Source organism: Microchirus variegatus, assembly GCF_963457635.1.
Source record: "Microchirus variegatus genome assembly, chromosome: 18".
Classification (NCBI taxonomy): domain Eukaryota; kingdom Metazoa; phylum Chordata; class Actinopteri; order Pleuronectiformes; family Soleidae; genus Microchirus; species Microchirus variegatus.
The window spans coordinates 16,410,066-16,423,707 of record NC_139819.1 but is presented as its reverse complement, the minus strand read 5'-3'; the positions used below and the strand labels follow the sequence as shown (position 1 = coordinate 16,423,707).

General features: G+C 41.7%; 2 protein-coding genes across 2 annotated transcripts; one reads left to right on the top strand and one right to left on the bottom strand.

The window, feature by feature from the left end:
• Positions 1-518: 518 nt before the first annotated feature.
• On the top strand, positions 519-3,810 carry endog (endonuclease G; the record flags this gene model as incomplete). The annotated part of the gene is made up of 6 exons (XM_083905408.1): positions 519-689; positions 2,688-2,881; positions 2,966-3,107; positions 3,196-3,305; positions 3,441-3,522; positions 3,604-3,810. 6 exons carry the CDS (start codon positions 519-521, stop codon positions 3,799-3,801), a joined length of 897 nt encoding a protein of 298 aa, XP_083761534.1. The 3' UTR covers positions 3,802-3,810.
• Positions 3,811-5,337: 1,527 nt separating this feature from the next.
• On the bottom strand, positions 5,338-13,155 carry LOC310940434 (transcription termination factor 1-like). The gene is made up of 11 exons (XM_083905407.1): positions 13,119-13,155; positions 10,346-10,934; positions 9,820-9,944; positions 9,520-9,705; positions 9,311-9,389; positions 7,949-8,073; positions 7,650-7,845; positions 6,656-6,748; positions 6,256-6,321; positions 5,758-5,843; positions 5,338-5,558 (listed from the first exon to the last, which is right to left on the bottom strand). Exons 2-11 carry the CDS (start codon positions 10,900-10,902, stop codon positions 5,356-5,358), a joined length of 1,716 nt encoding a protein of 571 aa, XP_083761533.1. The 5' UTR covers positions 10,903-10,934; positions 13,119-13,155; the 3' UTR covers positions 5,338-5,355.
• Positions 13,156-13,642: the final 487 nt, after the last annotated feature.

Sequence of the window (13,642 nt, the reverse complement as noted above, 5' to 3'; positions counted from 1 at the left end):
ACGCAATTAGCAAACACAATGTACCATTAGAAAGCTGGAAATGGGCCTCTATACACCTATGTACATATTCCATTAAAAAACAGACATTTGCAGCTAGAATAGTCATTTATCACATTAACAATGTATAGAGTGCATTTCTGATTAATATGTTATATTCATTGAGAAAAAGGTGCTTCTCCTTCAAAAAGTGACCCCAACCTTTTGTACGTGTATATACATACATATTCATTTAATATTCAGAACAGCATACCACTAATAAAAGAATATGTATCTCACCAATATAACTAACAAATAACAGCTAAAATAATACAACGTTTATAGTTGAGTATATTAAACAACCATGTATATTGTATTTATTTTTTATTCATATTTAATTGTTTTGGTCAATTTAGAGTGACAGTGAGAAATGGGGTTTGGATATTCAAACTGGCAACCCTCCCATGTGTTGTCGACTGACATATTATGACGTCATCAGCACGCGTCCCGTGTCCCCGGGGAGCTGAACCGGGGAAAGCATGATGAGGCGGTGGTATAGGACCGGTGCGACCTTGGCTATTGGAGCGGGACTCGGAGCCGCGGTCAGCCGCCTCCTGAGCCCTAGAGGCGGTGAGGAGGAGCCGGTCCAATTCGGTCTTCTTAGCAGAATCCCGGTGGTCCCGGTACCGAGCGTTCAAGCCTCCGAGCTGACGGTGTGTGGGTGTGTCTTAAAGGGACACTGTGTAGTATTTATGCGTTTATATGACCCAAAATCCACTTTTGTATACATATTATGTGCTCCTGCATTGTCTAGTCGCTGTATAATATTCTTTGTTTCATTTTCGTAGTGTTTCAAAAAGTCATGTAAAATAACATGGTCGCGGGCCGCTACTGCATTGCCACGACGCCATGTTTCTACGGGAGCCTGTATAGACAAACGCTAGAGAACAAATCAAGCGTCGCTTTACTTGTAGCGGAAGTCCCGCCTCCTCTCTCTCCGCTTGGTCTGCTCATGGATGTATAATATGAACTGGATAGAGCTCCGCCCCTTCGCTTCCGTTCATTCCTATGAAGCTGCTCACCCAGCGCATATGCCAAAAATGTTTTTGACTTCCGCGTTTATTTCCGGGTTATGGGGTCCATAGAGCATGCGCAGTAGTGTCACTACCATAATTCCTCTCGGCTATGTGAACGAGCCGTCCGCTTTATCGACTTGCTTGGCGCGTACATGAACAGCGAAAGGCATGATGGGAGTACGCTAATGACGTGAGCTAGCGGATTTCATGAATACCGCCGTCACGTTAACTTCGGCTTTTAACCATGGATTTGTAAATAAATGTACGTTTATATTAAACTATTATTCGCGTGTTCATCACATTTAACAGTAACTTCATGAACCAATGGTGACGATAAGACAAACATCCTCCCTGGGAATCAGTGGCGAAGTGACCGCAGGTCTCAGTGCATCACACAGTCACAGCTCCACAGTCCACACCGTCATCAGTGTCATGATGTCCGGGACTGAACACAGTGATAAAGTGCAGCATGTCAGTCTCCTCTCCTCAATTAACCCACAAAGCAGCTCGTTAATACATCGATAATACGTTTGAAAATAAATGTTAATGAGCGCCAAATAAACAACTAAAACATGCTTTGTCATAATATTATAAAAATGTAAACGAAACCCCCTCATTGTCTTCATTTATTCACATTTCTCATTAAGTTTTCACGTCGTACGGTTCACTGACAGCAGCGCCGTTCCCGAGACGCCACATGATCGCGCTTGGCTGTGCTCGTACACAGCTGTGACGTCACTCTGAGAAATAAGATTTGTCTGGGCTTTTCATCACCTTTAGGAATGTTTTTTCAAATATGAAACTCCAGGAACTAAAAAAACATAATATAAAGATTTATAAAAGCCCGTCTCCATGTCTCGAGGTGTCCTGTGGACACTCAACACGCGTCTCTTTTACCATTGCGGTCAATGGGAAAATTGCTTTTTGGGCTCCATGGGATTTTTTGTTGCAGTACCCACAGTGGCCACCATGCAAAAATTGTCTTCAAGGCAGAGGGGGCAGAGCTCTATCCAGTTCATATTATACATCCATGGGTCTGCTACGGCCGCGGTAGCTCGCCCTCTCCCTCGCCTCACGAACCTCATCTGCTGACACGGAGAAAGGCGACGAGGACGACATTTGCCGGCTGAGGATACCGTAGCGCTCAGGGAAGGGAGGGGGTGAGCAGAGGAGCAGTTCTTTGTTGTAAATTTCAGCCTCTCCTCTAGATGGCACTATAAACTACTTACTTCACCTTTAAATATTCTGTATGGACCAATTGTCAAACAAATATATTTGACCTTGTGAGGACATTTTGGTTGGTCCACACAACTTTAACGGGCTTTTTAGGGATTATGGATTTAGGGTTTGTAATTAGGTTTAGTTTATGAGCATTTAGCTATGGTTATGCTAGTGATGCTTGGGGCTCAGGCACCGCGTTGTATCTGGGACTGTTGTAAACAAACAGCAAGCATAGTTGGGAGAATGAAAATAAAGAAAAAAAATGTTAAAATCCCAAAAAGAATGTGGAATTTAATAGGGAATCCAGCGATGTCTGAGTGTCCACGCAAATAATTCAAAACCAGTGGTAATAACAAGTTAAATAAATAATATTGTTTGTGACCTCACTGACCTGTGCTCTATCTGGTAACCCAGGTCAGTCCAGGTGGGTCTGGAGCGGTGATGAAATATGGCTTTCCCTCATTGGCCAACATCAAGACGAGAGAGTCCTACGTCATCTCCTATGATCCCCGCACACGCACTGCATCTTGGGTAATAGAGAAGCTAAACCCTGCCTCCCTGAGCGGACCATCAGACAGAAAATGCTGCGAGTTCAAAGAGGATGACAGGTGAGACAGGTACAAAGGAAGATTAGTAACTATAGTTACAACACTATTTTGGTCATTGCCCTAACTAAACCGTGTATTTCCCAGTGTGCATGTGCTCCACAGGTCAACCAATCAGGACTACAAGGGGAGTGGCTTTGACAGAGGTCACCTGGCTGCTGCGGCCAATCACAAGTGGAGTCAGAAAGCCATGGAGGACACTTTCTACCTGAGCAACGTTGCTCCACAGGTAAGCAAACACATTGGTGCACACTACACCCACATACACATTGCAGGTGTACCCACCTTTATTGCTGTTCTTTGTGTTTTGTGTCAAGAGCCCTCACTTGAACCAGGTCACGTGGAATAATCTGGAGAAATTGTGCCGCTCTTTGACCAAACGTTACCTTAATGTCTACGTGTGCTCAGGACCACTTTACCTGCCCAGGTAGTCTCTGTTTAATCTTCTGTAGTAGTGTCTTAAGTGCTCAGGGGTGTGGGAGCTGCAGGACAACCTCAACAGATAGAAATGCACTAAAAGTATCCAAATCAAGTTTATTATTATCCTCTGTGTGTTTTTCAGGCAAGAGGCTGATGGAAAACTCTACGTTCGTTATCAAGTCATTGGACGAAACCACGTTTCTGTGCCGACACACTTCTTCAAAGTGAGTGTTCCTCGCTGATGACCAAAATGATGTGTCACTCGTCTTTCAGCACACGACGTCACCTGTCCTGTGTCTCTTCAGGTGCTGATCCTCGAGCAGATGGACGGCAGAGGGGTGGAGCTTCGGTCTTACGTTTTACCGAATGAACCGATAGATGAGAAGGTTCCTCTGGAGCGCTTTCTTGTTCCCATAGAAACCATTGAAAGAGCATCAGGACTTCTGTTTGTCCCAAACATCATGAAGAGAACCAGTGGCCTGCAGGCCATCACCAATAAATGAACTACAATACCCATAATACATCAGTTATTAACTGTACCCCCAGCTTATGTTCATGGGAACAAGTCAGCTGCACATTCAAGACTGTCCATTTGAAACGCATCATAGTGCACACTGTGCACTATATGCACGTTACTGGATTATTCTTATGGAGCAATGTTGTAAATTAAAAACATCAGGGGCCTCATGTACAAAGACTTGCGTGGATTTCCTACTAAATCTTGGCGTATGCCAAAACCCAGAAACTGTCGTACGCACAAATAAATTCAGATATATCAAAGTGTGCGTACGCATGGATCCAAGCATCCTAAATCAACGTGGAATTGAGCGCACATGCAGAGGTGCCAAACTCCTCCCTGTCCACGCCCCATTTACATATGCAAATCAATTTAAATAGGCCCTGAGATTCACCTCTTTGATCAAATAACGCACTGAACAAAGGAAAGTAAAGGAATTTTACACAGTCTGAGCAAGAGATTCTAGTGAATGAATGAAAACGCGCAGGAAGATTTTGTTTGGTATAAATATGACAAAAAACGTGAGTGGGAGCGTGTGAGTCTGTAAATGCTGTGGGATCCGAGCAGCGCGCACACACACACACGTATTATAAAGAAATGGTCAGATCTCAAGGTGGAGGTGAAGCAGAGAGTTCTGCTCACCGCTGGAGCGAAGTGACCGCAACAGGTCATACAATCAGCTGCTCACGATACACATCACTCGTGCGTAAAGATGGCAGGATATTAAACACTTTGACTCGTTTAATTTTTTTTAATTTTTTATCACTATTAATGAATGCAGAAGTGCGCCGCCCACGTGTGCAGGAAAAATTGAAAATTGTGCTTTAATGTTGGCCTGTTTGACAGCATTGTATGGGAGATTGATGAACCTGGATGACATTCGGATGATTCCGTCCCACAGAGCTGGCATGGCTCGGCTCAGGGTTGACTGACACACTCCTGACCGAAATCGGCTTATGAGCCAATTATCATCGTTTGCAAGTAAGTCCTCGCTTTCCCTAAATACTCGCTCACGTCGGATTGCTCCATTTGCAAGGTGTTAATTGTTCATAAGTGTCTCTGATGTGCGCATCACTCTGATTTCAAATGATTAACAGTTTCCCAGCATCACCACTAAGTGTCACCAAAGGAACAATAGCTGTAGAAACGGCGTACGCCAGCCATGAAGTTGGCGTGGGCACCGCACATTTCCACGGTCATTTCACGTTTCATACATATTTCATTTGAACGTGAGCGTGGAAAAGGACGTACGCCACGTTTTTGTGCGTACGCAACCTTTGTACATGAGGCCCCTGGTGCTTATGTGTGCTTGATAGCAAGTGTATCTAAGGCCTTGGTTTACACCAGAAACACATAATAAAAAGTGATGAATAATATTAACACAATGAAGGATGCTTGGAAAAAGTCCTCTCATTATATATATATAAAAAAAAAAATAACACATAAAACATTCAGGTTCATTAGTCTGAATCAAGTTTCATGAAGGGAGTTTGAGTCTTTAAGGAGCTGCTGCCTTGAATTCCTTCTGCGTCTTGATTGGCTAACGGTTACCCCTGCTGTTGTCCACCTCCACATAATCCTCATCCTGAGAGGTGAAGATGTCAGACACCAGATACTTTCTCTCCTCCTGATCTTCCTGCTCCAGCAGCGTCCCCTGTTGCTTTTCCCCATTTTTTTTCTTCAGTTCCTTCAGTTTCTTCTTCAGGAGAGGAATCTCTGTGCGATGCAGGACATCAATGATGTCTGAGGAAGAGGCAAAGAGGAGGTCAGGGATGGAACAGCAGCAGGACAGAAAGACATGGACAGGAAATTAGATAGTGCATGATTCCCTAATATTGTGCAGCCAGAACAGCTGATCATATATGGAGGAGAAATACCCTGTTTTGAAAGTACCAGGTACTACAGTACAGGTAACGGTAGGATAAAGTATTGCAGAACTGACCTCCATATGGTAAAATGGTCCAGTTGTGTACTCTGGAAACTTTCAGCCGGTGGTAACCCTTTTGTAAACACACGGGAGTCGCGCTCCTGTAATGGACATATGCACAATACTACAGTCAGTACCACAGCACAGTATTACATAGATACTACATAGGTAATGCCCCATCACAAAATACTCTTTAAAACCTTCCGGTTCAAAAATAACCGTTTTTTTGTGTCGAGCATCATTTTGAAAGGCCCAATAGTCTTTAAAGTGAATCACAAACACTGTTCTACTGTAAGTAACATGCCTGTGATGGTTTTCTGCAGGTTATCCAACCTCCTCCCACAATGTAGTATGAGAGTCATTTATGGATACATTTCATATAATACTACAACTAGAACACGGTGGTACAATTACTGCTACATGACAGTACTAAGTCATTGTATTGGGTCTCTGGGCCTTTGAACAGCTCAGGGATTGAGAGCAGACTGAATGTGAATGAACAATTGACCTTACCCAACATGCTTGGCAACCTCATCCCAGTTGATTTCTGCTGCATCATCCACATGCATGTTGTACAATCTGAAATGCACAAATGTCTTAGTGTGGACCAAATCATTTGTACACTGGTTCAACTAAAAGTGCAGTTTTTTAAGTGATAAACCAAATAAAATGCACCATTACTAAAGTTGTCATCAGCTCATTGGAAACAATTTTATACAACTATAAAACAAAGGCTGCTTGCAATCATTAATAAAACTATACTCTTATAACTGTTTTGTGTTTTTTAAATATTATTACTAGTTCTGATTATTGGAATTTTTCTTAACTATTGTAACGTCAAGTCTCTTTCGCCCTCCTCTCGGTGTAATAAGGTTGAGATGGAGCCTGTTAAACTGGTGCTCTGTGATCTTACGTTTTGATGAGGTTGATTTTATTCCGAATTCCCTCAGGACTTCTTTTGAAGACGCTGTGACCTGAAGTCAGCTTTGACTTCAAGATTGAAAACCTGAAACACAGACAAAGGGTGAATTCCAATTCCTTGCTTAATCCTCAATCTTAACCCTCAATCTCAAAAATGCGCGCTCCCTCTAGTGCAAGTGCTGTCCCGATTCTCAGAAAAATTAAGTCTAGGGCCAAGTTTAAGGGCCTCAATATTGAGATTTTACAAGACCACCCTTGGGAGCAAGGGCTACCCAGAATGCATTGCGTGTTTTCACATAAGATAGATGGCGAAGCGAGTGCGCTACAAATTAAGTATTTTCTTTGTTAATAGATATAAAATGATGAAAACCATTGTATTATCTTAGTTTAGGCCCATATTATGGATTACCGACGTCATTGTTGCATAACATTTATTTTAATTTTACGATCTTTTGTCAATAGCTGGCCGGTGCGGACCAGCATCGGTTACTTTTCAATAAGCCGTGGTGTGTGGTAACTGTCAGCTGAATATGTCCGTGGTTGTGGGATTTGTATGAGTATCATCTTATAACTAACTGACAACATAATAACTTGACTGACAAACGGATCGTAATAAATACTCCTGACGTAAATGTGTTCTTCTTCTTTTTTGGAGTTGACAGACTGGACGCAGCTTTCACGTTTTTCTGCCCCCCCCCCCAGTCTGAAGACGTATCTGCATTTAAGGGGTGTCCCATTTCTAAGTGACAAAATAACCCTCAACACTTGGTTTTGAGGGCCAGTTAAGACTAAGGGTTGAGCTTGAGGGTTAAGATAGGAATTGGCCCAAAGAGTACACCTGGGTTTTCTTTTTTATTCAATGTCATTCTTTTCATCAAACGTATAATCTGACCGTCATCTGCATCCACATACAAATCTGGAGGTCCCTTGTGTTCCACTGAAATTCACACTTGATGAACAGTATCAGAGCCAGAAGGTGTACTGACCACTTGAGGCGACACTGGGCCCAGGATCTGGTTCCAACCGGCTCACTGATCTTCGTCCAGGGCAGATTGTTACATAGCTGTTCTCTGGTCAGACCAGCCCCTGCAGGACCCTGCTGGACCAAATCCTCCAGATGAGCCTTCACAGCCAAATTCAACTTGGATTCTTCATCTGAACTCCACGCCCCATGACCTGTACCTACACACCAAAAATAAATAAATATACATACACACATATAGTTGAGAACTCATGTCTATTTTTTCTTAAATCTACTAACCATGTGATCTATCCTAACACTTACTTGAGGTGCTAAAGCGTTTCTCTAAGGAAAAAATACTGCGGTCCATCTTTTTAGAGATTTCCTTCCAATTGTTACCATGTCGTTTCTGTAACTTGATCAGAGAATGCACCTCCTCCTCCGAAAACCTGAAAGAAGACACCCACATCACACAGGGTTTCCAAAAGGTACAATGTAGAGATAAAGAGTGTTCTACTTGTATAACTACCAAGTGGTAAAGTTCAGTACAGTACAGTAATTATGTGCGTTTCCATTGTAAAATGCTGAGAAGGGTATCAGAATAACTAATCTGTACCATCTAACCAAGTTTTATTCACCCTTTCCATTGGGGTACCAAGCACAGTGGTCTACAGGGTGAAGCTAGCCACACAGCAGTCCACTGATTTGTTGTCAGAGGCTTGACTGCAGGGTTTTTCCATGCAGCCTCCTCTCAAGCAAATCTTTGAGAGAACCACACTGTGGCAAGATGGACTAGGGCTGGGGGATATGGCCTAAAAATAAAATACCTGATTTATTTAATAGAAAATCTATTTTTGATTTAAATTGATTTTTTTTTTTTTTTTAAACTACTAAAGACAAAATTATTATTCATATGATGTACTATGTGTAAATTCATGACGTTTTAGTCACACATACACTGTTCAGTGTCACTTAATTAACATATTTTAAATACATCCTCCATGACCGTAGCACAGACTCCGACTGATCTAGGGGCCTATGAAATCCATTTTATGCTGGTCACATTTAAAAGTAAAATAATTAACATAAATAAAAAAGTGGTAGTACCCCTACAACGCTGCAATTAAGGGAATAACAGATGCATCAGATGAGCCGATCTCTTTAGTTAACTGCTCAAAGAGAGAGAATGTTCTCTGGTGTGAAATTAATGTCGCGGGGAGTTTATGAACAATAATATGCAATATGCACTGGGGGAAACCCTGGCCCCGTGAGTGTTTGTGAGGAGATGCACAGGTGGTGCCACGAATGAGCGGTCCCCAGGAACATTTCCCCAGTGCGAACATTAAAAAAGTGCGCCGTAGTAAGTGGAGAAAATAATCGATAATTTTATTTTTAAAATCGTCGGAACAAAAAAAACGAATTCATCGATAAAATCGATATATCGCCCAGGCCTAAGATGAACTGCACTGCACCACTTAGTGGACAGGACTCAATACATGTAAATATGCAATTACTTATTAATTAATTATGTTAATTTGCTATCCTGGTCCAAATACACACATAGGACATTTACCATGTATGTATACATAAGTATGTACAAGCCACCCATATTAAAAAGTGAGTATTTTAAGACATAAGAACATGACAAATTTCTTGCACAAGACCCATGATGATTTGCCCTCTGACCTTCCATGGTAGTTCCTTTCATCAAAGAGCTTCAGAGCTCGGATGTAAACTTGATGACATGTGCGAGGGATCCCCTCAGCTGAGAGACAGAGACGGACAGTCAGGTGTGGAGAGAAATGCATTTAAAAATAAAGTCATTTTTAGTGAGAGTTGCTGACAGTCTGATGGAGGCTGCAGCAGAAGGAACTGTCCTGGAAGATGTTGCATACCGATTTTTTCAAAGAAGTGATGCTGCGCTTTTAGCTTCCTGATGTACTTCTCCTGGTCTTTATACCTCTGAGGAAATATAAGCTGAGCGGCTGAGCTGATGCCCGTCAGAGCTAGGAAGTCCGACACGTTCTGTCTGAGTTGCTCAATCTCCTCCTGAGTGTACCGCCCGTGACGTGGTGAGATGCCTGGTGGAACAGGTGACATTTTTATTCCAACCTGTGATTTTGTAAATGTATCCGAGACATGACTTATTTGCACATTTCATACATTGATGTCTGAACTGTTAACAGTATTCCAACCTTGCTGTTTGAAGTTCTTGAAGCGTTGCAGGTCATATTGCAGCAGTTTATAGATCTCATTTGCCGACCTTTGCTTTAAATTTGGTATAAACTCTTCCAGCTCCTTCATCAAGCCACAAGCCACCCTGACAACAAACAATAACAACACACTTTAACACAGTAGGACAACCTTAGCAGTACAGCCAGTAAAAGTAAGACTTGTATTTAAAAGTGCTCAATTTCAACTTCAATAAAAGTATGACTTGGGTTTAGGAACGGGGCAATTCTCAATTACATTATTACATCATTCAAGGACCTCGAGATTTATTTACTTATGCTAATTTAATTTAAATATGTTTAATTATGTTCACTTTTATGTAATAAATCTAAAGCAACTGGCTGTAAAATCCTCCTAATATGTCACTATTTTTTTACACACACTGTTGTGAGGTAGTTTGTGGGGCATAAACACACTAAAACACACACGCACACTAATAGACAGACGTACAGAATATCTGTGTTCAAAGGAGAGGACGAAAACACTCACTGATCTTCTACATCTTCTCTTCTTTTCCTCTTCCTTGCAGTTTTTTCTCTCCTCTTATCCACAATATCTTTTTTAGGAGACCCCAATTTTGCCACAGTCCTACGTGTCTTTGGCTTCGTTTCCTTTTCCACCTCCATTGTGGTGCCCTGGTCCACAGAAACCAATGAGACATCACCGGCATCACTTGCTTCAATCTTGTATTTCTTTGTTTGCGTTTTTGTTTCCCTGGTTAATACGGTGCCTTGCACCTCCCCGGCCACCTCCTCCTGTACTCCCTCCTCATCTGCCTCTTCTCCTTGTTCCTCCTTCACCTTCTTTTTCTTTTTCTTGTGCAATTTCTTTGTCTCTCTCTCTGTTTGAGGAAGAGGAAGAACAACTTCCTGCTCCTCTTCATGTCTCCTTTTCTTCTTCTTCTTCTTCTTCTTCAGCCTCTCAGGTGTGTCAACATCAACAGGAACAGGAAATTCCTCCACAATCCCCGACCTTCTACTTTTTTTCTTCGGAGGGAGGGAGGAGAGGGAGTCTGTTGGAAGAGTCATCTTGGTGGAGCGTGGCATTGCTGATGTTGCAGGTCAGTTCATTGTTGAAGCTGAAACAGAGGAAACACAGTGAATCTGGTGGGAGTCCACCAGTGTGTGAGCTGCTGACCAATCACAGTTGAGTACAGTTGGAGCAACTTCAACCAGTAAGTCCATCAGTGGACACTGTTCTGCTGTGGCTGAGCGATATGCTCAAACACGATCTGTATGTATAATAATTATATCACATTAGGCGATATCAATTAATTATCACGATAAGTGTCAGATTATTAAAAGAAGGAGTTTTGCTCCAAAGTGATGGTTGAAGACAATTTGAATTTTGGAAACAGAGAAAAATTTCATAAATCTGGAGCAAACCATGTTACAAACAGAGATTTGTAGGGCTACAACGTAATCCATTACGATTTAATTTGAGTCGTTTTATTGTTGTTGTTTGTAAATCACACACCGGCCGCTTCATGCTCCTCTGTAACTGCAGTGCAAACAAACACGACCAAACACACACTCGAGCTATCCAGAACTAGCTACGGGAAGTGCTGGGAGCAGTATTGCTCGCTGTTTACGTCCCGCAAGGGAGCAGAGAAGAAGAACGCACACATTATGGCGGAAACGGACAAAGGCTCGAAAAAAAACTCTGACCCTAAGTTTGGGAGAATTTCACTGAAAATAAACCCGCGAAACACGTTCAATGTCGGTAAATAAAGAGCCGGTCCAACATGTCTGTCTGTGGGTTTGGTGTAAAATGTTTCTCAATTGTTCATCCAGATATGACATATAATATAATTTATGGATGTGATGTTGTCACATGAACACTTTATAGAAGAGGAAAGAAAATAAATGGCAAAATGCCATGTATGAAGCTCATCAGTCACAAGTTGATGTCCATTCTGTAGTGATGTCACGAGATGTGCCGAGGCTTCAAATCGTGTGTCGAGTAATGAAAGGGGCGTTTCTGCTTTTAGGGGAGGAGCCAAAAACGTTGACGTCCGAAGCCTCACTGCACCACGCAATTGCGTCGGGAAGTGGTTCAGATTTTGCCGCGAGGTTTTACAGCTTTATAGAACCCTCACGCTCCATTCAAAATGTGGGTTTTTGAAGTTGAGAGTTTGGATACTAGAGATTGGATAGCGTTTATATAGTTTGGAGAGTTCTTGTTGGCTAAACAATATTTATGCATAACAGCCTCATCTGTTCCTTTTTAACGTGTTTTTTCAAAAGCTAGAGAAGTTGTCAGCAAAAAAAGAAATCGCCTGAGTCCAAAATAATTCTAAATTCCCATCCCCAAATGTCATTACTATCTGAGTTACACAAGCACAGCCCACCTTCCCTTCACCTACTACACCCACTCTCAATCCCAGATACCTGTCAATATCTACTGAATCGGCTGAACTATATTGACAGTGTTTGTTGTCTACTATTTCACCACTAGATGTCACTAAAATGAACCTTTGAATTAATGAATTCATTCATTAATGAATTAATGTATTAATGAATTATTGAATTAATTCATTAATTAACCCATGTTATAAAATTCGCAGTGGTTCAATACTGCTTCATCTGAGCATCACTACTATTCTGAATGCACAATATTATTGGCACAATATTGGCTTTAAAATGTATTATTGGGTAATGAAACACACCAGGATCTGAAGATATGACTAATGATTATAACAGCAGTTGCTCTGTCAAGATCATTAGCAGAATTGTGAAAATGCAAATACTGAAAACGCTGACACAATGATGAGCATTCAAAGTTAGCTTCCCCCTTCGCACTATTTGATTTATGGTGCATATATAAATGAAATAACTTCCGCAGTTGGGTGAAGGGATAAACATACATAGTGTACGTGTATAGCCGTATTGTTATCGGCCCAAGCACGCCATACATATCGGTATCATGAAATTCATGATCGGCATTTTGAGGTTAAACTGAGAACTTCCTAGTCACGTGTTCTACCGTTCTAATACAGGGTATTTGAAGTGTTCACAGATGCGTGTAGTAAAAAAGTAAATGATGATAAAGTACTCAAAGAGAACACATATGAACACTACACACGTACACACTCCTCCCATGTGTTACTGAGCTGGGGTCCCGGGATTCAGCACCTCTACAAAAAACGAATTTATTGTTGGTACGTGTTTAACCGGGATGTTTAATGTAAATCTGAGCGGGTCAAGGACTTCACCTGACACTGTAAACCGGATTAACAGTTAAACTCTCAATGTTGACTTACCGTCTTCTTACTTTCCTGCTGCACGCTTGGCGTTCGCTCACGCGGGTCAAAATGGCGGGTGCTTGTTTATTTCTGGTTTGAAACAGCGCATGCGCTGAGGGCCTCAGAGATCGTCTGAAGAAGCTCAGAGGTCTCACTCTGATTTTTTTTTACACAGACACAGCCGAGAAATGAAATGTACTGTACAGTTTACTGAGGTAAAAAAAAAAGCAGCATTACCTAATACCAAACCGAGTAGAGTAGAGCCGAGTAGTATTTAAAGAAAAAAATGAAGTATAAAAAAGTATTTGCTTCTTTATTTTTGCGTTACTGTGAAACTCTAAACTATAATAAAACATATTTTTTCAGCCTCCACCTTGACAAGACACAGGTAAACACAGGCGTGACTGTGACATCATGAGGTATTTGTTCTGGTAGAGAGGCTCATTGACAGTTTGAGCAACAACACCTGTGTTTACCTGCTGTTCATAACAAAAACTTGACTCTTCATATATGGGGCCCCTTTAAACTTTAAAGTTGTAAAG